Consider the following 25,240-nt stretch of genomic DNA (forward strand, 5'->3'; position numbering starts at 1 on the left):
ACCTGTGCCCGCTCACTTGGCGCCAACCGCCGCGGGCTCTGATTGGCTCCCTGTCCCAATTCAAACCCAGTCCTGTCACTCTCCTGTTATCAGTCCGTCTGGGAACCTCTGTTGATACAAGGCAAAGCTTTTTGACCCTGACTCCCGCCTGTCCAGTTTTTTCTCCCGTTTGTCTCCGGCTACGACCTGTTTTGATCCTGACCATGTCAGCTCCCCCGTCCCGGCTCACAACCCATTTTTGATCCCGACTACGTCTACTCTCCCGTCCTGGCTTACGACTCGTTTCTGACCCTGACCACGTTTTTGCTCTCCCTGTCCCGGTTACCGACCTATTTTTCCGTCCCTGAAACCGCCATCGCTCGCTACAAAAGATCCTCGGCCGTATTTGAATCACAATCCGAGTGCGAGAGCGACTTGCTTCCCATGTCCAGCGAACACCGGATTGTGGGCGCAACCCTTCCTCTTTCTTTCAATAAAACTGGTGGTAAATGTTACGCAATTAGGTCCTGATTCCGTTCTGGTCGTGACATGATCAGTTGCAACAACTAATCGATTTAACGACGACTTAAAGAATATTCAATCGCCAACAACTAATTTTATAGATACCATTTGGATAAAAAATTATCTGATTCCTCTTGGAATTTTAGCTTTTAAAGATTTTATGATGACACATTTTTTAGTTATTCATTGTAATCAAACAGCATATTTGTGCGAATAATAAAATAAAATATGTTGGGATAAATCATCACAAATGTATATTTTACTCTATAATGGTTTAATGTTGTTAATGCGACATGAATTAATTCGTTTTAGTTTATCTGATTGACAAAAAAAAGGTGATATTAATCAATGAAATCATCTTTTTCCAACCTTTACTTTTCCCATAAGTATAAATTCCATGTTCTCTACTGTTTTCCATGTCATGCCTTGTGTTCTGGTGCTTTCTTATCTAGTAAATTTCGTATTTCGTGGTCTCGCCGTCACTCAAAAGTGGCTACTTCCATGTTCTGTTCATTTAGATCTATTCTTCCAACATATTGTCTTTTTTTCCATGTTTTCTTCGGTTAGAGGTCCAACATATCTGTCACGGTTGCCATGGCGCCCAATTGGCCCCGCCCATGTGGTGCCAGCGGCGGCTCATTGACAGATTGGCTTTCCGTCTATTTAAGCTCAGTGCTCTCACTCTTCCTTGGTCAGCCCGTCAACGAACCTCTGCCCCGCAAGACGTGGGTTCTGACTTGGTCCTGTTTCCTGTTGGTATTTCCTGTCCAGTATTGTTCCCGTTTATTTTGTCCTGTTTAATATCGGTTTCCAGTTTTGTTCCCATCTATTTTTGTCCTGTTTATTATTCTCTCCAGTTTTCGTTCCCGTCTAGTTTGTCCTGTTTGATTTTGTTATCCTGTTTCAATATCAATCCCGTCTGTCCCGTCCTGTCCGGTATCGACCCCATTTGTCCGATATCTGCTCGGGTAATTGGCGTCGATCTTGTCGGTCTCTGGCTTCCTGTCTTTTCACGCCAGACCGCTGCCTAACGTGCATGGCTCCCCAATTCCCGTAAAATAAAAGCTTATTTGCGAAACGTCACATATTTGGGTCCTGATCCTGTTCAACTAATAATTTGTGTGCCTGCATTTTCTTTCATGGTGTTACCGTCATGGCATCCTCATTGTTCCGTGTTTGTTGTGTCATCTTCCTTTCATGTTTTGTTCTATTAGAGCTGGTTGGATTTAGAACATTACGTACTTGTTCTTTCCATGCGTGAGTTAGTTCCCTGTCCTCTCTTCTTTCCTGTTCCTTTCAGTTACAACCGTTTGTTTTTCTTGCTTCTTTTTCTCTTTTTCATGTTTTGTTCAGTTAGAGCTGGTTGGATTTAGAACATTACATACTTGTTCCTTCCATGCGTGAGTTAGTTCCCTGTCTTCTTTTCTTTCCTGTTCTTTCAGTTACAACCGTTTGTTTCTTGCTCCTTCTTCTCTTTTTCATGTTTTGTTCATCTAGAGCTGGTTGGATTTAGAAGTTTACGTACTTGTTCTTTCCATGCATGAGTTAGTTCCCTGTCTTCTCTTCTTTCCTGTTTACTTCAGTTACAGCCATTTGTTTTTCTTGCTTCTTTTTCTCTTTTTCATGTTTTGTTCAGTTAGAGCTGGTTGGATTTAGAACATTACATACTTGTTCCTTCCATGCGTGAGTTAGTTCCCTGTCTTCTTTTCTTTCCTGTTCTTTCAGTTACAACCGTTTGTTTCTTGCTTCTTCTTCTCTTTTTCATGTTTTGTTCATCTAGAGCTGGTTGGATTTAGAACTTTACGTACTTGTTCTTTCCATGCGTGAGTTAGTTCCCTGTCTTCTCTTCTTTCCTCTTTACTTCAGTTACAGCCGTTTGTGTTTCTTGCTTCGTCTTCTCTTTTTCATGTTTTGTTCAATTAGAGCTGGTTGGATTTAGAACATTACATACTTGTTCTTTCCATGCGTGAGTTAGTTCCTTCTTCTCTTCTTTCCTGTTTCTTTCAGATAAAACCATTTGTGTTCCTTCCTTCTTGTCACTTTCGTGTTTTGTTCAGTTATAGCTCATTAGTTTCCCAACCTGTCTTGCGTCGTGTTTTTCTTTAGTAACAGCTAGTAAATATTTGCATATTGTCATGGCTATATTATCTCCGTTTTTGTGTAATTTTGTATTTGAATGGACTGTCTAAAAAATGCAAATGGTAGTCAAATAAAAGTCCAAAAATAGAGACAGCCCAACATTATCCCTTTTCCTGATGTATTGCCGAGGTATCAGATTTGAGACGGAATCGGTAGGTATAAAAACAATAATTTTCCTTTTTCTTCATGGCCCTGTTTCCAAGTTTTTTAACCCCACGCCGCCCACGACACGACGATAAAGTTCGCCCGAGGTGATAAATATCACAGTTGTCTCTTCGAAAGCACACCCAAAGTGAACAAAAGCTCCGTGTTTGAACAGTAAACAAGCCCCCTTGCGTTTGTATTGACCTATTTCAAGTCGCATTCCTTTCTGCTTCTATTTCTGACCTTCTCCATGCATTGTTTGCGCTCTCCAATATATGACGTCATCCATATCGCAAGGGCGTTTAATTGGAGCACCACGTGACTCAAAAACGCGGAGTTAATTCGTCAAATAAAACAATTCTGATTTTTACAAAAACGATCACCAAAGTCAAGATTTTTACCTTCTCTGGCTTTTTTCCTCCGGGCGAGAGTTCCCCCGAGTCTCCCCAGGAAAGATTCGTCCTTTTTGCTTTTGACGGACTGCGAGCTGGCCGACATGTTGCGCTCCGAGAAGCGAGCGTTCATGTGAGCTTTTTCTCGCTCTCACACAAAAGTGCACTCACACAAAAGTGATGACAATCAGGGAGATAGTGTTTGTAAAAGAGACGCGCATGCGCGCGCGTGCACAAGCAGGCCGAGTCAAGGGCAGAGGATGGGACGACGGTGTGAGTGTGTGAGTGACTCATACGGACCGGCTGGCCTCAGTTCACAGCGTCCTCTATAGGTCTATCGTGGAGCTGCACCCAGGCAATGAATTGAATAGTCGGGTGAATCAATGTGTGGAACAATATTAGACAAGATATTTTATGGGAAGCATGTAATGAAGACTTTAAAGAAGAAAATAAGACCGTTAGAACAATAGGCAAAACTCGTTTGTATTGTCTGGACTCATCAACCTTATCCATATCAATGATCTACATTTTAGATGTTTAGAGTAACTTCCTTCATAATAAATTCTATCAACAAAATTAGGCTATTACAAAATAATTTGAGTGGGAAACCGTGAGCACTACCTGCTGGCCAAATCTGTAACCGTTCTCTACAATTAGGCCAATTAACAATAAGAAAGTGAGGAAAGCATTCAAGTCTTTTCAAGGCATGACAAATGTGGCAAGTGGGATTTAGTTCTTTAGTTCAACTCTCCTCCCCCTTCTGCATCCACTCTGTAACTCCACTGTACCAGCTCAAGTCACACCAAAATGAAATAAAACATCCCTTTTCTTTTACTCATGTATTTATTCTTAATCTTATTCAAACATAAACATGTATGTCATCAAAGTAGTACTTATTATATACTATTTTGTTATTTTTATTTGGGCTACCAGAAGGTTTGGAATGCATTAGCTAATTACCAAAGGTTTCTATTGCATTACACCTTGTGATTCTCACTTCAGCATGGATTAATGCTGACTAATGGAGGTGTAATGTATTGCCACAAAGCAGACACATGATGGATTGAATTTGAAATATTTTATTAAAATATAAAATAATAAAAAAATAAAAAGCATGTCTGGCTCATTTAAGCAGTTGAGCCCCGCATTTCTGAGGTAACAGGTTTAAACGCTGGAGGGGACTTTACTCGTCTTCGCCTTTGCTTTCTTGTACTGTTTTCATGAGAAATGAAAGAAAGCGTACAGAACATTAAAAAACACAAGTGGAATGAAATCCTCTCAGATACTTAACATTATATCAAATTTTTCCTCCTTTACAACCCAATGAAGCCCTAGACGTTTGCCCACCTTTACTTTGGAGTCAAATCCAAACTTCACGATATCCTATTCTTTTTTCCAATCCTTATTTGTCTGCACGGGGTCGTTTAAGGGATCCGAGAGTATATCAAATGATGTCCTCAGGAGCATCCAGTCTTCCTGAAGGCGTCGTCTCAAGTTCTCCAGCATTTCCACATCTTCAGAATCTGGAGAATCAAGAGGCCCTAGGGAGGGGGCGGGACTTCCGGAGAGGGTTGCCGCTGTGGGTGTGATTGAATACATGTCGTCCTCCTGGAATAATAACATTTAAAACAAAACTAAATATATGAATGGATAGATTTTTAACATAATTAAACAATATAGTATATCTCTCTATCCATCCATCTCAACAGAAAATAGATCAGTATTGAACAGTGTACAGAAACAAGACAAGGATGTTTACTGGGTTTTTTAGAATTCAAAAACATCCAATCTACTCTTACCAAGGCTAAATGGCAAACATTTGCTACTTAATATTGAAAAACCAATGAGATCTAAATAAACAAAACATGAAAGGAAACATGTAGGAACAGAAAATAGCACACACTTAACAAAACGTAAAAAAGGATTAAATGCGTTGTTTTAGAGCACCAACTCGTTATAACTGAACAAAACATGAAAGGATGAAGCCCCGGTATATGTAGGAACAGAAAATAGCTCACACTTAACAAAACGTGAAAAAGGATTAAGTGGGTTGTTTTGGAATACCAACTGGTTCTAACTGAACAAAACATGAAAGAATGAAGACGCGGTATATATAGGAACAGAAAATAGCACACTCTTAACAAAACGGGAAAAAGGATTAAGTGAGTTGTTTTGGAATACCTACTTGTTCTAGCTAAACAAAACCTGAAAGAATGAAGACGCAGTATACATAGGTACAGAAAATAGCTAACACTTAACAAAATGTGAAAAGGGATTAGATGGGTTGTTTTGGAAGACCAACTGGTTCTAACTGGACAAAACATGAAAAAATGAAGACGCGGTATATGTAGGAACAGAAAATAGCTCACACTTAACAAAACGTTAACAAGGATTAAATGGGTTGTTTTGGAATACCAACTGGTTATAACTGAACAAAACATGAAGGTAGACTACGCAAGGTAATTTGTAATGCTAACTGGTTCTAATCGGAAAAAAAAAAAACACACATACGATGAAGTGCGCAGGGAACATGCTCACCTGTAGATGGATCGACTACATATTGTTCAAACTTAACATGAGATGAAGCAACAAGGATGATTAGGGGTACCAACTGGTTCCAACTTAACAAGCCAAGAAAGCATCAGGATGCAACACACATATTCAAGCATGTAAAGAATATATGGTATTTAAAAAAACACTGTAAAGGAACAAAACATGAAAGTAGCCAACATCTGATACCAATTGGTTCTAACTGAACACAACACGAATGGAGGAGGACTACAGGAACATACCCACAACTGCATAATGTTACGACAACAACCAGGTCTAATAGAACGTAACATTAAAGAACACAACACAAGAAAACATTCCCATTTTTGACAGAACAATGAGAGTGACATGATGACAAAACCATGAAATATAAAGAAGGCACACTAACTAGCTGTAAAAGAGCAAAACATGAAAGGAAGAAAGTGTGAAATGTGTTAGGACCCTATTTAAGTCTTAATTAAACATTAACAAGAAGGGAAGGCAGCGCAGAATGTGTTGGGACACTAACTAGCTTTAACTGAACAAAACATAAAAAGTCAACACAGGATATATTAATTTTAAGAAAACAAAACATGAAAGATTAAAGCAGCAGAATATTTTGGTATACTATCTTGAAGCAGGCTTTTGTGTCTTTAGCGAAGCGTGCCTACACTTGTTCTAACAGAACTAAAGTTGAATGGCAACATAAGATATGTTGCAACACTTAACTAAACAAAACGTGAAAGTAGATAACTCAGAATATTTGGAGACTAACGAGCTCTAACTGAACAAAACTTGAAAGAAAAGACAATGGGTAAAAAATACCCAAACATCGATCGAATAAAATTTAAAGAAATAAGATACAGTATCCACTGTTATGCACCGACCTGCAAAAGCACAACAGAGTGCCCTTGAGCCAGGCCTCGCAGCAGGGCGACCAGCTGCTGCCACGCTGCATCGCCAAGGTCACTAGCGCCGGGGAATCGCACCAGCAGCACCAGGTCAGGGTCGTACCCGTAGGCTAACGGCAGCAGGATGCTGAAGAAAGCCAGCACCAAGCCTGCCGTGTCTCCGTAGCCGTTCTTCAGACACACTGGGATGTAACATTTGTGCCAGAGGTCCTCTGGCGCCCCCTTGCTGATGTGCACTGTAAGCGTCGTCCTGATTCAGAAAAACGACATGTTTCATCATGAAGATTGGTAGAAAATTTGAGGGATAAACGTACCCATTTCCGGGCAGATTTTTAGGGACTTCATCACCTCCGACACACACCACAAAAAGGCTGTAGAAAAAAATGGTAGGAATAATAAACAATCCGATTTTCAGTTAGCCTAACATTCATTTTACCGTCGATTGAGAGCGGTTGCAGGCTGGAACATGGCTGCCATCGCCAAAGAAACGTCACCTACCAAGGCCAAACCATTGCAGATCTAAACAGGGGGGAAAGAATGTAATAGTTTTTGTGACACAAGAACCGTTTTTGTGTATGAAAAATAAATGCAGCAGACCCACAGGATATGACCATCCATTCTGAGCTGGATATTGATGTATAGAGGGGGATAAGCACGTATGCTAATGAATTTCGCACCCCTAGGTCAGGGGTGTCCCAACTTTTCAGAAAGTGAGTGTTGGGTCAAAAACGACCACTGAAGAGTGGGAAAGCTAAGAAAATATTGGCTAACCGTAGAAGGAAATTCAGGCAAAGACTATTTTTTTTTTTTTTTACAACTGCAGTTGGAGAAGGACTGGGAGGAGCGGATAGTTCACTCTCTTTCGTCTCGCTGACCATGCTCCTTCTGGCAACACCTTCCCCCATGACTGTTGCTTTAATCGCTTCCTTATTTTAATAATAGTCCCGAATGTAGATTGGAAAGTTGCATGGCTGTAACCAAGGGTAGCCATTGGCGTGCCTCCTTTGTATTTCTTGATGACCGCAAGCGCCGTTTGCATGGTTATCATATTTTTGCTTCTCCCTTTAGCGTCCCTGTAGGCTTTGGTTCCCATAGCAATTATATTCAGTGCAGAAAATTGATGAGAGAGGCTTTGTAGGAGGTGGTTCTGCCATTAGTATATTGGCATTTTCTTGATGTCATAACATAAACCAATATTAGGCAAGCATTTGATTAAGTCACCAGGAGCAGACAGGCGTCCTAGGGACATATGAGGCATTTAAATAGTATGAACGCCGTAATGTCTGAATTTAATGATTCTCAACACGCAAATTATTTGTTGTTGATGTCGTATAGCGGGCAAGATGCCATAAAGAGCAATTTTCCCTCTAACCTGCGTGTGTGCGCGTAAAAGAAAAATCCATCCAGCGCATAAAAATCAGTGCTCGAAATTGTGAATTGAGGAGCAAAATCAGCCAAAATTTCAGTGCATGCAGGTAAAAACCAAACAAGTTCCCTTGGCGGTGTGTTTTAAATGCTGTATTTTGAAGTCAATATCGAAGTTGAACGAAGCTGACTAAAGTCAGTAAAGTTTTTCAGAACCGGCACTTTTGGCTAGGCTCACTAAAAAGAGCCACCTCTTTTGGCACCGAAACGGCTCCTCAGATTGTTTTTGTTGCTTTAATCCATATAGTTACAATCATTATGTCACAATATGCACAAAATTATTAAAAAAAAGAAGAGAAATAAAGAAGGAAAAAAAATACCCAAATGAAAAAGAAGTCAAAAGCTAAGAAAAAAGGAAACAAAAGGAGAAGAAAAAAAGGAGAAGCACGGAGAAAGAGAGAAAGGATAAAAAAAACGGAAAATAAGAAAAAAAGTAAGAAAAGAAGCAAAAAGCTCGGGGAAAAAAGAAAAAAAAAGAAAAGAAAACAGGAAATAGAGATTAAAAAGGAAAAAAAGCAAGCAAGAAATGAAAAGCTAGGGAAAATAAGCAAAAGGAGAAAAAAAAACAACTGTGGGAAAAAAAGGAGTGAAAAAGTAAAAGGCCGAGGGATGTACTCATCTTTTTTAACAGCTGTATATTTTTAGTATTTGTCTTCTTACGTCGAAGTTAGTCTTTTTTTCTTTGAATAAATTGCATATTTTTTTCTATTTAAAAAGGAAAAAGTTGTGAAGAAAACATAAACAAAAAAATTAACAATACCTCATTATTCTCCATTTTCCTAACCAGTGCAGTTAGACTGCATTCCAAAGAAACAGCATCACTAATTGGGGACACAGGAAAAAAACTAAAATATGTTATTTGACTACTTCATTTTGTTTCTTTGGTCTTCACGAAAGAGAGTCGCACTTGGCTGAGACCAAATCACCGAGTCTTTTGCATCCGTTGGGGCAAGATGTGTCGTCAGGGATCGCTAATGCCGTGCAAACGGGAGGCGGGACAAACTTTAGAGACTTGGGCCAAGATATGCTTCTTGCTTCTCCGCTTTGCAGTTTTTCTTCTTTTTCACTTTCGTTGACTTTCAAGCGCTTGTGGCTACTCACTGATGTGGGCGCATCGGCTGGAGTCACAGAAATACCAAAAGGATCAGAATCACCATTATTATCATTGTATCTCTACAACAGGATTACCATTGCACTCCAGCGGGAAGAAATATAAAATTTAAAGACTCATAAATAGAAAAAATACCTCTAATATAAAGTATTTTATAAAAACTACACCCAAACAGGATGCACTTGAACCAGGATATTGCACTTAAAACTGTAACGATTCAACGTGACGACTGAAAAAGTTCAATGTAAAAACCTTTAACAGTACCAAAATGAAAGAAAAAAGTACTTCCTTCTGCAAATAACTGCTTCATCTATGGAACTGTTTTAGAATCAAGTCAAGAGTATCTAAAATAAAAACTGTACATAACTGGAATATGGGACTTTACCGGGATAATTGCACTCGAAAAGCGGGGTATTGCACTTTAAAACTGTGTTTCATGACTGTGGTTCAATGTGTTTGTACCTTTGGGGAAGAGGCTGTTTCAATCCATTTTACTTTTTATTTTACTCTTTTTCTTGTAATTATTTTATATAATAATTTAATTTATTGACTTGAATTCTGGATAGGTTATTCTAAGTGTCTGAAACTAAAAAAAAAACATTGTTGCAAAGTATTAAGGATTGATCATCAGAATATATAACAGAACAACTCTTTAAAATTAGGTTTATCATAAATCTACTTATGACATTCATTGCATGTATATGACATGGCTGTTTTCCATCTGCCATTAGTATGTACCTGTATTTAATTATCTTCATTCATGCAATGTTTGTGTTGCGTCGTCTGCTACAAGCCACTTGTACTCCCTCTTTCCACGATGCTTTTAATGTACGTTTGCGTTGTGTAGCGTCATCAATTTTGTTAGCTTCTTTTGAAGCTTCTGGGGCCGAGGTTTTTGCCCGATTCCTAACCACTTATCCATTTTTCTTGTTTTCTCTGTGCGTCTACTTGGGAAAATCATTTGCAAATGCACGACCTTATAACTCTCGGGAAAGTCCGGAAGCAGGAAGTTATTCGATGCAGGCTTCTTATTGGCTGCCGAGTATGCAAATTGCCAAAACAACTGAAATTTCCAAACCGAACGAATATTTCGAAATCGGAATAAAGCAAACATTTGATTTGAAAAAAAAATTCTTATTTTTCTTTCTTGAAAAAGTTGTCGGCCACCCGGGCAGAGACGTTTTGTAAATTGTCGACATAAAAGATGCACGCCGCAGGCGTCCGGTCAGATGTTTTTTTAGACACTGCTTATATACAGTATTAATTTATTTTTTATATTTAAATGTATTTTTAAACTCCATCCATCCATTATCTGTACCGCTTATCCTCAGTAGAGTCGCGGGGGTGCTGGAGCCCATTCCAGCTATCTTCGGGCAGTGGGCAGGGGACACCCTGAACTAGTTGCCAGCCAATCGCAGGGCACACAGGGACAGACAATTCGCTCACTCATTTACAATTAACCTAACATGCATGTCTTTGGAATGTGGGAGGAAACCGGAGTGCCTGGAGGAAACCCACGCAAGCACGGGGAGAACATGCAAACTCCACACAGGAGGTTCGATCTCATGACCTCAGAACTGTGCCGCACGCGCGCTAACCACTGCACCGCCGTGCTGCCCGGAAACGTATCCATTGTAATTTATTTTTACTCATGTATTTCTTTCGTCAATTTAATTCATGTATGTATCATTGAGGTACAGTATTGATGTAATGAAGTATTTATTTATTCATCATTGCCACAAATTTATCGTACCTGCATGCTTGAGACACGACCAGAATTCCCGATGAGCAGCGCGAACACACTGAATGGACTCCACTGTGCTAAAAATGAAGCAGATTCTCTTTAAAGTCATACCGGAAACTCAAATTTCCGACAAAACGCGTCACAAACCTCAGACAGGGGCCCCGGAGGTCAGCCGGTCTTGGCGCTGGATCGCCGAGAAGAGTTTGGACCGTGGCGCACAGGGACTGGCCGAGTGAAAGCAAGTTGTATCCCCCCTGCGTACCGTTTTCAGAATGCTGGCGTATAAAAAATCTTCAAATATGAAATAAAAATCTTCAGGACTGACCTCCAACACAAGGCACAGTTTGCCCCCTGCCAGGTTCATCAGCAGGTGGGTGAGGTGGGCAAAGATGTCGGGGGTGGCGCACATTTCCCCCTGGATAATATCACAAAACTGGTTAATAAACCTTCAACAATTCTGTAAAATAAGTCTAAAATCAGAATCCAAGACGTACCCCGTAAGTAAATTGAAAGCTGTTCTTGAACCTTGCTAGAAAACCGACGAGACAATAGCATGAAGCATTACCTGGTCCCAAATTTGATCACAATCAGAAAAACATTGTGATTTACACATTTTTCTAAGGGTATGTTCAAGGTGTTTCCAAAAGTGGCCATTTTGGGACAACGAGAGCACAGCTCTAAAACTTCTACAACCGTGTATTTGACTTTGGCCAATATTTAGTCATTGGGAAAGAGTTGTAAACGTTTGACTTCTCTTTCCAGGATCACTGATGGTGCAGACTTGCGCGTGATTATCTTGCATAAGAATGGATCCAGAGTTGAATTTCACACGTTTATTTTCGGCTCCGATTTGAATACACACCAATACACACACAATATACATTTATTTTGGGAAATGGCTAACTAATGTGTCAATCGTCATTTGAATTGGTCACTACTATCTGAAAAGTTTTGGAGCCAAAGTAAGTCATGTCCATATATTCAATACAGCCTGAAGACCGTGAAAAAAACCTTGCAATTGGTCGAGGGGTGCTGTCAATCAAAAGGTCAGAAGCTAACGGCCTTATTGGGAATACTCTTTTGAGTTCATTTACTCATAAAAGACACTTATGGTGCGAAACAGACAGATCACGACAAGGAATCTCAAACGATGCAGAAATACTTTAAGGCGGACTTTTTTTAATCTGTTGTCATTATCGTGTGTTTTAGAGTAAATATTTGATACGGTTGGATTCACTGAACTGTCGTAAATGTAACAAAACCATGTCTGCTGAGAATCGTTTTATCATCATTGGTGACCTATACTGGCTTTATAGTTTCTGGGTGCTTTTTTTCAGACTGATTGTGATGTTTCTGTTATGGGTACATTTTGAAAAGGAGAACATATCTTGAATCCTAAGGGTTTAAGCTTTCCATGACATAATTCAGTGACATTGTGAAGACACGTATTTGCTTCTCAACAGCCGAACGTTAAGGGATTAGTTAGTCATGAATCCAATTTTTTAGTAATAAAATCAATCACAAGATCAATAAATTACCTCAGGGTCTCCAATGGCAGAGTCGAAGCCAGCACATACGAGCACCAAGTCTGGACAAAACTGTGGCAAAAGTCAGTTGAAGGAACTCCTCTGGTCGCATAATTTAAATATTCTCACCTCGTAGGCGACTGGCAGAAGGACGTGAAAGAAGACGGAGAGATAGTCACTGTTTTGCATGCCGACCTGGAAAGAAAACACAATCCACAAAAAGGATGATAGATTAATTCAATTAACTCACCTAATCTGATTACATTAATAATTGAAGTGATTTTTAATTGATCATTTTGAAATTGAATCATTCAAATCCATTGTTTAAAGCTATTCATTCCATCCATCCATCCATTATCTGCACCGCTTATCCTCAGTAGGGTCGTGGGGGTGCTGGAGCCCATCCCAGCTCTCTTCGGGCAGTGGGCAGGGGAGACCCTGAACTGGTTGCCAGCCATTCGCAGGGTACACACAGACAGACAACCCAATTGGTCAGTCACACATAGTGACAATTTGGATTGGCCAATTAACCTGATGCGCATGTTTTTGGAATGTGGGAGGAAACCGGAGTGCCCGAAAGAAACCCACGCAAACACAGGGAGAACATGCAAACTCCACACATGAGGTTCCATCTCATGATCTCAGAACTGTGCCGCACACGCGCTAAACACTGCGCCGCCGTGCTGCTCCTATTCATTCCATTGATCCTGAATATTTTGTCGTTTCAAAACTGTTCAATTGAAAAGTTTCTGAATTTTGAAATTGAAGAAAATGATTTAAAGTTAAATATCAATTAGATTGGTTCCTACGAACAATATTAACCATAGTTACAAACTAGTTAATTGTGGCATTTGAGTGCAGACCACGGCGCAGTGGTTAGCGCGTGTGCAGCAAAAAAATCTAAGTTTTCTTGCCCGTCTTTTTCCATATCACAATAATAATACATCTCTCTGTTGTAGACTTTGGTGATTAAGTAAAATGAGCTTGCAAGATAACACAGTACTGTTACTTATACTTAAAAGCAAACAATAAATGTATTCAGGATGAAGAGTGGCTCCATTCTCAGCAAATTTTACATCAACAGAGCAACTGACCTTGTTCCACGGTACATTTATATTAAATCCAGCACCGTTGCCCTTCCCAACGCTGTCATAATCCGATTCTTTGAGTTGAGGCCAGAATTTCTGATGCTCGTAACGATGCCAAGAGAAATAAAGCACACTGTTGAATTAGAAAAGATTGAAAAACCATATAAAAACAAAGAAATGCAGTGTATGTACACACCTCGGATCGTCCTCAAATGCATATTGGACCCCTTGACCGTGATGTATGTCCCAGTCAACTATTAGCACCCTGAAATGAAAACAATATAGAAACGTAAAATATTAGGGATGGAAAATTATTCATTTTAGCAAACTGTTAATAATAGTTTCTGAAACTCAAGCCAAAAAGTTACCGGACACCAGGGCAACTGTGAAAAGTTGCCCGCCCAGCCATGAAGTTGCCTGCCCCATTTTTCACAACTTGAAACACAATAAGACGACTTATCGCAAAAAAAAAACATTGTTGCAAAGTATTAACGATTGATAATCAGAATATATAAGAGAACAACACTTTAAATTGGCAGTGGCTCAGGAGGTAGAGCGCCCGTCTTGGGATCAAGAGATCGCAGTTCGAATCCCGGCTCCTCCTTGTTACGTGTCGAAGTGTCCCTGGGTAAGACACTCAACCCCTAATACCCCCAATAAGCAGGTTAGCGCCTTACATGGCTGCACGGCCGCTATTGGGAAATGTGAAGCACACTGTAAAGTGCTTTGGGAAGTCATTGACTTGAAAAGCGCTATATAAATGCAGATCATTTCATTTCATTTCAAATTAAAGGTTATTCTAAATCTACTTATAACATTCATTGCATGTATATTACATGGCTGTTTTCCATCTGCCATCAGTATGTACCTGTATTTACTTATCTTCATTCATGCAATGTTTGCGTTGCGTCGTCTGCTACAAGCCACGTGAACACCTCTTTCCACGATGCTTTTAATGTACGTTTACGTTTTGTAGCATCATGAATTTTTTGAGCTTCTTTCGAATCTTTCTTCTGGTTTTGGCTTGATTCCTAACCACTTCTCCATTATTCTTGTGTTCTCTGTGCATCTACTTTGGAAAGTGATATGCAAATGTGCGACCTTATAACGCTCGGGAAAGTCCGGAAGCACGAAGTTACAAATGCAGGCTTCTGATTGGCGGCCGAGTATAAGAATTGCGTAACAAACTGAAATTCCGAAATTTCCAAACCAAACTAAGATTTTGAAATCGGAATAAAGCAAACGTTTGATTTGAAAAAAAAAAATAAAATAAATAAATAAAGGTTGTTTTTTTTTTTTTAAAAGTTGTTGGCCGACCAGGCAGACATCGTTGTGTAAGTTATACGCTCGGCGTAAAAGATGCATGCCCCGGCGGACGTTATTTTAAACGGAAGCGGGATCTTATTGGTTATTGTGCATCCTTATAAAGCAGGAGTCTCGAACCTTTTTGACCCAAAAAGCCGTATTAGCAAAATATTTAGATTTTTTTTTGTTTTTGCGAGAGAGCCATACCATATATTTTTAGACAAAATTCAGCAAAACAGCCAAACATGCTCTCCAGACAAAAGCTTATTTTTCCGTGCATTTTATTTCACTATGTGACGATAGATGATTTGATGACATTTATGAAATAACAATAATAATGCCAGACCCTGTGTGCCATACCAACAACTATACTGTACCACTTTAAACTTGTCTCCCTCCCGCAGTTCCTTAAGATCGTTGAGGCTCATTTTGACCCTCATTTTTTCGTAAATAATGGTTTCAAGGGCGGCACGGCGGCTGAATGGTTAGCACGTCCATGGCACAGTTCAGAGGTCATGGGTTCAAATCCAGCTACCTGTCTTACTGTGCGGAGTTTGCATGTTCTCCCCGTGCTTAAGTGGGTTTCCTCAGGGGACTCCCACATTACAAAATCATGCATGCCATGTTATTGACCTGTCCAAATTGTACCTAGGTGTGAATGAGCGAGTGAGTTGTCTTGTCCCTGTGTTCCCAGTGACTGGCTAGCAACTGCTCCAGGGTGTCCCCTGCCCACTGCCCAAAGATGGATGGGATGGGCTCTAGCACCCCCGCAACCCTATTGAGGATAAGCGGTGCAGATAATGGATGGATGGTTTCATGACAAAATGCAAGCAGTTCCTTCGTAAAAAAAGGTCACAAAAAAGAGCAAACAAAAAGTTCCGACTGTACAGTATTTCCCTTCAGCGGAGTAGGCACGACCAAGAGAAAAGACAGCTTGCTGTGTGCGCAGAGATTCGCCCACCCCTACCGCTAACCTCATCAAATCTGTCCACTTCAACCCCTTATCCAATCCAATTGCTCTATGTACTTGGCTGGCGCTTTGGAGGGTATAGTTTGTTCTGTGGGTTTTTATCATGTTGCTTAAGAGTGAACATACAATAATCAAATGACCTCCTACATAAAGGATTCCCGAGTGACGTAGAGCCAAAATGGGGTCTGTTGGTGTGTCACCTTGACTGTAAACTGTAGTGGAAACTGTGCCTTTTATATACTCTTGTCTTAATAACCTAGTGAGGAAGGCGGGCTCTGTTGTGGGCACAGAGCTGGACAGCCTGACAACTGTAGCTGAGAGACAGGCAGTGAACAAGCTGCGGTCAATCATGGACAATTCATCACATCCACTACACAGCATCATCTCCAAACAGAAGAGCAGCTTCAGGGACAGACTGCTGTCACAGTCTTGTTCCACGGACAGACTGAGGAGATAATTTCATGCCATGAGGCTTTTTAACTCCACCCGGGGGAGTAAAAGCCCACATTAAACCCCACCCCCACATTTGCATATTACCCTATTTTTATTACAGTGTGTATTTTCCATAGCACTATTTAAATACTCTCCATCAACACGTTATATTGGGTATTTTTGTATTCTATATATTTTATTTTATCATTTTATTTTTCAACACAGGGATACTGCTGGAAGTGTGAATTTCCCTAAAGTGATAAATAAAGTATCTATCTATCCATCTACTGTTCCGAACCAACTACGATGCCAAAGATACATTGGTTTTGCATGTGCCTAACAACTTAAAGAGTAAATTAGACTTGATACAACATCGATCAAATTCGCATGAGCAAATTTTATCTCAGAGCCATGTGTACTCATGAAAAGAGCCATACCTGGCTTGCGGGCCATTGGTTCCATATATACCAAAATCCCACAATGTGATACTGTATTTCATTCTCTTACCTTTGAAGTCCATATTTTCTTTGAGCATATTTAGCTGCTATGGCCACGTTGTTGAATACACAAAATCCACTCGCAGCACTGCGCATGCTGTGGTGTCCCGGTGGTCTGTTTGGAATAAAACTGAATATTGTGATCGCCTTCAACCGGGAAATGGTGTAAACATTTCTTACCTGACCAGAGCGATGCCATTTCTCACCTTCCCGGTCACGACTCCATCTACCAGCTGCAATGATGCTCCCACTGCCAGGGTGGCGCAGCGGTAGATGTTCTGGAGAATAAAGTTGCTAAGTTGCATGGACTATTATTTAAAAATAAGGAGGACATTGAAGCAAGAAAATCTTAAGGGGATGACAACCTTTGCAAGTGGAGATTTTAAAAAATGTTACATTTTTAATACCCTTTGCATCCACCCGCTACTGCACTTTACCCGCTCAATCCACGTCATACCAAAGGTAAATAAACTGTGCTTTACATAAATATCTATTTATAATGTTAAGTAATCATTTACAGATTAGTAATTTAACTGAGCTAGATATATAATATTTTTTTCTTCCCATGTTTTTATCTGTGGTACCAGGGTTTTAAAAAGCCTAAGTTAATTACCACAGGTTTCCACCCCCCACTTTACTTTTTATGGACTATTTTACAGGCTTGAGGCGTCGTTGCGGTCATGCGCTTACTGGACAAGTTTCAACATATTACCTATTGTTTTCTTTTATTGAGGTTCACTATGTTTCGTGTACTGTTACCCAATCCTAAATGTATTGCACCCTGGTCAAAAGAAATGAAAAGATAAATAAAGAAAGCAAGAACGAAAGGAAAGAAGCAAGGAAGGATGGACAAGATAAGACAAAAACACAACAAAAACACTTACTGGGTGAAAGTAAACATCTCCATATTGCAGGGTGAACTCTTTTAAGTCTTCCAGAGTCATATAAGGGGTCTTTTTCACGGCTTCCAGGTACTCCTCACTACAACATTGCCACAGTACTTCAAGAACACAATAAAAACATTGAAATTTTGCGATGTACCTGTGAATAAGAAGTATGTCATCGTCCGTGGCCGGCCGGAAAGGAATCGAGACGCATCGGGCAGCCAGGCCGGTATTCGTCAATACTCGATAGCTCGCCGTCAGACGCTCGGGCGTTTCGATCTCACAAGCTGGACTAAAAGTGGAGATTTATATTTAGATTCGGATGCAAAGACCACGCAGCATCTCCTAAAAACAACAAGCGTAGAAAATTTTACATCATTTTCTTTCAAATTTTTGTATACCTTTGCTGTTAATGTCATTGCGTAATTTTTTTTATCATGCACTTAAAACTTAGACCGGTCGCTAATTACTAGCTTGTAAATATTCCCTATCTATCCTGGTTTCTTTTTTTTTTCTTTTAGGTATTTTATTACATTTATCTTGGGGTGCCACTTGACAATGCACACTACGTTGTAATCAATGACAATCAAGATAATTCTAATCCTGATTTTAGTGTTATTCATAAAATTACGTTTTTTTCCCCAGAACAGCAGTTTCTGCATTTTTTTTTTACATTAATACAAGATTGTGATTTGTTAATGTACCTAGACATGTCAATTGTTTTATTGTTTATGCAATTTATTTAGCTAGTTATGATGGTGAGAACAAGGGTAAATCATAAATTGAACCAAAAACGTAGTCTCAGCTTCATGTGGAGCAGAGCCTTCAGCCGGTCCGCCCCCCAGCTCTGGAACTCATTGCCGTCTGACCTCCAAGTTTCTGCGACCCAGTCCACCTTCAAATCCGGACTCAAACTCACCTCTTCAGACTTGCCTTTTCTTAACCATCTGCCTCACATACCGGCCCCTTTTAACTGTAATGTGTTTTATTTACTATTTATTACTCACTTGTTTTACTATCGCATTATTGTTGTGTTCTACTATATCTACAGCGACCTTGGGTTTCCTGAAAGGCGCTTCGAAATACAATGTGTTGTTATTATTATTATTATTAAATAGAATAACAAAAAATAATTAAAATGTTACTTTCCGTGGCACAATCTAAACCAGGGGACGCCAACCTTTTTCAAGCTGAGAGCTACTTTTTGTTACTAATTAGTGCGAAGGGCACCCAATTTCACATGAATTTCCTATGCATTTCTTTAAGAACAAATTATCATGATATTATTATTATTATATTTTTAGCAGGTTATTGAAGGTAGTAGGGGTGGGCAGACTACAGCCGAGGGGCCACATTCAGCCACGTCGGGCTTTTGAAGACAGCCTTACAAAATGGTGATGATTTTATATATATATATATATATATATATATATATATATATATATATATATATATATATATATATATAAATAAATAAATGTGTTTTTTGTGTCCATTGTCGCTTTGTGTTTCTACTACAAAAATACTACAACAGAAATACTACAAATATACTCCAAAACTAAATATCAAATTTTATAAGAGAGACCCAATAAATTATTTTGCATTAAGTAAGGTCAAGTCACATTTATTTATGTAGCCCTTAATCACAAAAATGTCTCAAAGGACTTACACAGGATTACAATTACACCATTACCTGATCTTATACCAACATGCGGGCAAGGAAAAACTCAAAACCTCAGCGTGAGGAAAAAAGAAAACCTTGAGAAGGGGCCTCACAAGTGGTAATCCCACTTCCAGGATGACCAGGGTGGAATTCTGAAGCTACTGCAGTTACACCATCATACAAAAATTCGACTACAGAAAGAGAACCAAAGTTATACTACAAAAATACTGTGACTGTAATACCAAAAAATACCACAGAAATACAACTACATTAATACTGCATGAATATTACTACAACAATTCTGCAACCGAAATAGAAAAATACTAAAGACATACAAAAAAAAATACTACAAAATACAACTACAGTAACGCAATAAAAATACTACAGAATCTACAATGGAAATTATATGTAATACAACAAAACTAATTGTCAAAGTAAGTGCTCAAAACAGTGACAGAATACTGGACTGTCTCAGAAAATTAGAATATTGTGATAAAGTTCTTTATTTTCTGTAATGCAATTAAAAAAATAAAAATGTCATACATTCTGGATTCATTACACATCAACTGAACTATTACAAGCCTTTTATCATTTTAATATTGCTGAATTTGGCCTACAGCTTAAGAAAACTCAAAAATCCTATCTCAAAATATTAGAATATTATGAAAAAGTATACAAGTAGGCTATTCAACTAATCACCTGAATCATCTAATTAACTCGAAACACCTTGCGAGGGTTTCTTGAGCCTTAAAAACACTCAGCTTGGTTCAGTAAACTAAATCACAAATATGGGGAAGACTGCTGATCTGACTGCTGTCCAGAGGACCATCATTGATACCCTCCATCAGGAGGGTAAGACACAAAAATAAATTTCTCAAAGAGCAGGCTGTTCACAGAGTGCAGTTTCAAAGCATATCCACAAAAAGTCTGTTGGAAGGGAAAAATGTGGCCGGAAACGCTGCACAACCAAGAGAGATGACCGCAGCCTTAACAAAATTGTGAAGAAGAGCCGCTTCCAGAATTTGGGGGAGCTTCAAAGACAGTGGGCTGAAGCTGGAGTCCAGGTATCAAAAGCCACAGTTCACAGACGTGTCCGGGAAATGGGCTACAATAGCCGTATTCCCATGGTCAAGCCACTTCTGAACTCAAGACAACGGAAGAAGCGTCTGACTTGGGCTATTGAGAAGAAACACAGGACAGTTGCAGAGTGGTCCAAAGTCCTCTTTTCAGACGAAAGCAAGATTTGCATTTCATTTGGAAGTCAAGGCGCCAAAGTCTGGAGAAAGGCTGGAGAGGAGCAAAATCCAAGTTGCTTGAAATCCAGTGTGAAGTTCCCACAGTCAGCAATGGTTTGGGGAGCCATGTCAGCTGTTGGTGTTGGTCCACTGTGTTTCATCAAGTCCAGAGTAAATGCAACTGTGTACCAAGAGATTTTAGAGCACTACATGCTTCCATCTGCTGAAAAGCTCTATGGAGATGAGGATTTCATTTTCCAGCATGATCTGGCACCTGCCCACAGTGCCAAAACCACCAGTAACTGGTACACTGACCATGGCATCACTGTCCTTGATTGGCCTGCTAATTCCCCTGACCTGAACCCCATCGAGAATTTGTGGGGTATAGTTAAGAAGAAGATGAAAGACACCAGGCCTGCAAATGCAAATGAGCTGAAGGCCGCTATCGAAGCATCCTGGGCATCAATAACACCTCAGCAATGCCACAGGCTGATTGCCTCAATGCCACGCCGGATTGATGCAGTAATCCGTGCAAAAGGATTCCCAACCAAGTACTGAGTGCATCAATGGACATTTTCAAATGTTTGATTTAGTTTTGCTGTTATAAAATTATTTTTTACTTGGTCTGAGGAAGTATTCTAATATTTTGAGATAGGATTTTTGAGTTTTTTTCAGCTGTAAGCCAAAATCAGCAATATTAAAATAATAAAAGGCTTGAAATAGTTCAGTTGATGTGTAATGAATCCAGAATGTATGACATTTTAGTTTTTTTAATTGCATTACAGAAAATAAAGAACTTTATCACAATATTCTAATTTTCTGAGACAGTCCAGTATATTATTTTTCTTTAACTAATTTGATTGAACTAATCTATTTTAAAAAAAAATAGATGTTTGTATGTATATTTATGGGCAGCACGGCGGCGCAGTGGTTAGCGCTTGTGCGGCACAGTTCATGTCATGGGAACCTGTCGTGGGTTCAAATCCAGCTCCAGACTTTCTGTGCAGAGTTTGTATGTTCTCCCCGTGCTTGCGTGGGTTTCCTCCGGGCACTCCGGTTTCCTCCCACATTCCAAAAACATGCATTTCAGGTGAATTGGCCGGTCCAAATTGTCCCTAGGTGTGAATGAGCGAATGAGTTGTCTGTCCCCGTGTGCCCTGCGACTGGCTGGCAACCAGTTCAGGTTGTCCCCTGCCCACTGCCCGAAGATGGCTGGGATGGGCTCCAGCCCCCCCCGCGACCCTAATGAGGATAAGCGGTACGGCTAATGAGATGAGATGTATATTTATTCATAAACGGAAATGAGACAAATTGGGTATGTCTCCAAGCCACGTTTTGAAAACCAACAGGGCCCCCTAAACCTAAAGTTTGCCCACCCTTGGGGCGTAGCGTCAACCACAAAGACTCAGTCAACCACACACAAAAAAAATATTTTACTAGACAATCACAATGACCCAGTGATGGTGAGCTATTTATAGACACATCCACGGGCACTTCAGCAGTCCTTAGGGGGCGCCCTGCTGCCCGCAGGTACCACGTTGGAGACCATGATCTAAACAATATTAAATTCACCCAGGGATTGTGTCGCTAAAAATAAGTCACTTGGAACCACGAGCTTAAGAAAACAAGTTCCGGACATTTCGCGGGCTCCTGAAATGGCACTTTTACACTAAATCATTCCCTGGGTGAGATTGCCCCCAAGTCCATTTGACTAGAGGCAATGTCATATCTTGTTAGATAAACCAAAACCGCGTTGCAGCGCACATTTAATATTATTTTTGGGCAAGTGCTTGTGCCGCCTCCCACGTTTCACAAAAAAATGCCTCCCCGGGCGGCTAACCGCCTCGCCCGTGCCCAAAACAGCTACGGCGTGTAGTATTCATAGTAAACTTTTTTAACAACTAGACACAATAATTTTTCCCCATTTTGGTTAAAAGTGAGAATATTTCCAATAAGATAACTGATGTTGGATTTGTTCAAAAATACCGGCCAAACAAGAGGGTGCACGAGCGTATTTCATCCGAGCGGAAACAGCGATCACCTGAAGCTTCTCACACATTTTTGGCAGATTTAATGCATCATAATCGGATATTTACACTTGTTAAAAAAAGCACAATTTAGTCATACTGTTTTAGCTCAATCGGTGTGATTTAATATTAACGCCCTTTCGATTAGAAAAAACTTGACGTTCAAGTCCACCCGAATCAAACGATCGGGTTTTCAAATCATATAATATTAATTTGTCTTTATCATCTCCAACTTACTCCAACCACAGGAGTTTATAACTGGTCATCTCCTCATCGTAAAGCAATGCCGTTCCCATCGTGGATGCTCTGCAGTCTTAGAAACCAAACTGAAGTGCGACAAAAACACCGCCACGAAGGGTCAGCGTCCTCCTTTGACACAAAGTGGTACTGCGCTTTTATATTTTTGTGACAATGTTCATATTTTTATATGCAGATATAACTTACCCCCCCCCCCAATTTATTAATTTCGTATGTCATGTCATGTATTGTATCAAGCATTTATTTAAAACTTAGTTTCGTTCTTTTTGTGACTCACAAGTGGCTTATGGAGAGACAATCATTGTTAGGTAGAACGTGATCAGAAAGAACGTTTTATTACAGTGGGACCTCGGTTATCGCGGTTAATGGGGACCAAAACCACCCGCGAAAAGTGAAGATCCGCGAAGTAGCGGCGCCCCTTCAAAAAAACATTTAAAAAAAAAAAAAAATTATTCTATTATTATTTTTTAGACCTGCAAAGCTCTGAACCTGCGAACGTGGAACCACAACGTAGCAACGCCCCTTCAAAAATGCTTTAAAAAATATATATATATTTAATTTTTTTTAATTATTATTATTTTTTAGACCTGCGAAGCTCTGAACCCGCGAACGTGCAACCACAAAGTAGCAACTCCCCTTCAAAAAATGCTTAAAAAAAAAAAATAATAAAAAAAAAATTGGGGGGGATTATTTTATTAAATTATTATTATTTTTTATGCCCGCGAAGCTCTGAACCCGCGAACGTCGAACCGCGAAGTCCCATTGTATACGTTTTTCCACTGCAGTAAATGGAGTGTCAAATACTCTGTATATGTTGCACAATCATTAGGCATATTTACATGCAGGCAATAACACGATTGGAAATAGAACAATGGCAGTACTGTATTCTGGTTATGAGGTTGGGTAAATCCTTCAATTTCTGACTGCATGTACTCCGATTGTTTCTGCGCATACGCCCTTTCTCTTATCCGAAGTACCGTAAACCCTACTTTATTTCATAGTTTACGTTTTAAAAAGGCAACGTCGGGCGAAATTCATGAAGCACATTACTTTATTTTACAAATTTTACACAAAGTACTGAGCCTAAAGAACAAACCATTTTCACAGGCTCAATGATTTGTTTAACGTATTACTGTATAAAAGGTTGTTTTTTTTTAAACTTTGACACATCCCTACTGTACTGTCAAATAATATTTGCAATCATCAATGTGAACCGAAAACTAAGACGGTTTAACCACTCAGAATGCATGATGCGAAACGGTGAAGGAGCGAGACCATGAAAAACGGAACTGCCTCATTGTGAGATTTCACTTCAGGCCGCAAAAAAACTGTGACATGCGGAATTGTGACTAACGACAAACTCCAGGTTACTCACTAAAAAGCCTTAAGTGTATTGGTTGATTTCGGTGGGACATTTCCATTTTATTTCCTGCATTCACAGTTGTATTCATCCATATATACAGTGCATCCGGAAAGTATTCACAGCGCTTCACTTTTTCCACATTTTGTTATGTTACAGCCTCATTCTAAATTGTATTAATTTAATCACTTCTCAAAATTCTACACAAAATACTCCATTATGACAATGTGAAAAAATATTTTTTTTAATTTAATAAAAATAGAAAACTAAGAAATCACATTTACATAAGTATTCACAGCCTTTGCTTAATACACTTTTGGCAGCAAATACAGCCTCAAGTCTTTTTGAATATGATCCCACAAGCACACCTATCTTTAGGCAGTTTTGCCCTTTTTTTTGCAATAAGTCTGGACTCTGGCTGGGCCACTCCAGGACATTCACAGAGTGGTTCTGAAGCCAATCTTTTGAGATCTTGGCTGTGTGCTTTGGGTCATTGTCCTGCTGAAAAATGAACCTTCGCCCCAGCCTGAGGTCAAGAGCGCTATGGAGCAGGTTTTCATCCAGGATATCTCTATATATTGCTGCATTCATTTTTCCTTCTATCCTGACTAGTCTGCCAGTTCCTGCTGCTGAAAAATAACCCCAAAGCATGATGCTGCCACCACCATGCTTCACTGTAGGGATGGTATTGGCCTGGTGATGAGCGGTGCCTGGTTTCCTCCAAACATGGCGCCTGGCATTCACACCAAAGAGTTCAATCTTTGTCTCATCAGACCAGAGAATTTTGTTTCTCATGATCTGAGAGTCATTCAGGTGCTTTTTGGCAAATTCCAGACGGGCTTCCATGTTCCTTTTACTAAGGAGTGGCTTTCGTCTGGCCACTCTACCATACGGACCTGATTGGTGGATTGCTGCAGAGATGGTTGTCCTTCTGGAAAGCTCTCCTCTCTCCACAGAGGAACGCTGGAGCTCTGACAGAGTGACCATTGGGTTCTTGGTCACCTCCCTGACTAAGGCCCTTCTTCCCCGATCGCTCAGTTTAGAAGGCCGGCCAGCTCTAGGAAGAGTCCTGGTGGTTCCAAATGTCTTCCATTTACGA

The 25,240-nt window shown here is 39.9% G+C and overlaps 2 protein-coding genes across 2 annotated transcripts in view; both read right to left on the bottom strand.

Moving 5' to 3' along the window:
- parvb (parvin, beta) overlaps positions 1–3,456 on the bottom strand; it is a 41,637-nt gene extending 38,181 nt beyond the window's left edge. Inside the window, exon 1 of the mRNA XM_088340584.1 lies at positions 3,186–3,456. Coding sequence (XP_088196710.1) covers positions 3,186–3,309 — 124 coding nt within the window. The 5' untranslated portion in view covers positions 3,310–3,456. The remainder of the gene's footprint in view (positions 1–3,185) is intronic.
- Positions 3,457–4,239: 783 nt separating this feature from the next.
- On the bottom strand, positions 4,240–22,904 carry hdac10 (histone deacetylase 10). The gene is made up of 19 exons (XM_088340583.1): positions 22,761–22,904; positions 17,756–17,890; positions 17,599–17,695; positions 16,895–16,992; positions 16,725–16,829; positions 13,707–13,775; positions 13,517–13,643; positions 12,552–12,617; positions 12,435–12,494; positions 11,222–11,311; positions 11,044–11,150; positions 10,906–10,973; positions 8,949–9,159; positions 8,802–8,862; positions 7,053–7,135; positions 6,931–6,987; positions 6,593–6,866; positions 4,524–4,784; positions 4,240–4,388 (listed from the first exon to the last, which is right to left on the bottom strand). Exons 1-18 carry the CDS (start codon positions 22,817–22,819, stop codon positions 4,560–4,562), a joined length of 1,992 nt encoding a protein of 663 aa, XP_088196709.1. The 5' UTR covers positions 22,820–22,904; the 3' UTR covers positions 4,240–4,388; positions 4,524–4,559.
- Between the last annotated feature and the right edge of the window lie 2,336 nt (positions 22,905–25,240).

This window comes from Urocampus carinirostris, chromosome 7 (genome assembly GCF_059441175.1).
Source record: "Urocampus carinirostris isolate Australia breed hairy pipefish chromosome 7, RoL_Ucar_1.0, whole genome shotgun sequence".
Lineage (NCBI taxonomy): Eukaryota > Metazoa > Chordata > Actinopteri > Syngnathiformes > Syngnathidae > Urocampus > Urocampus carinirostris.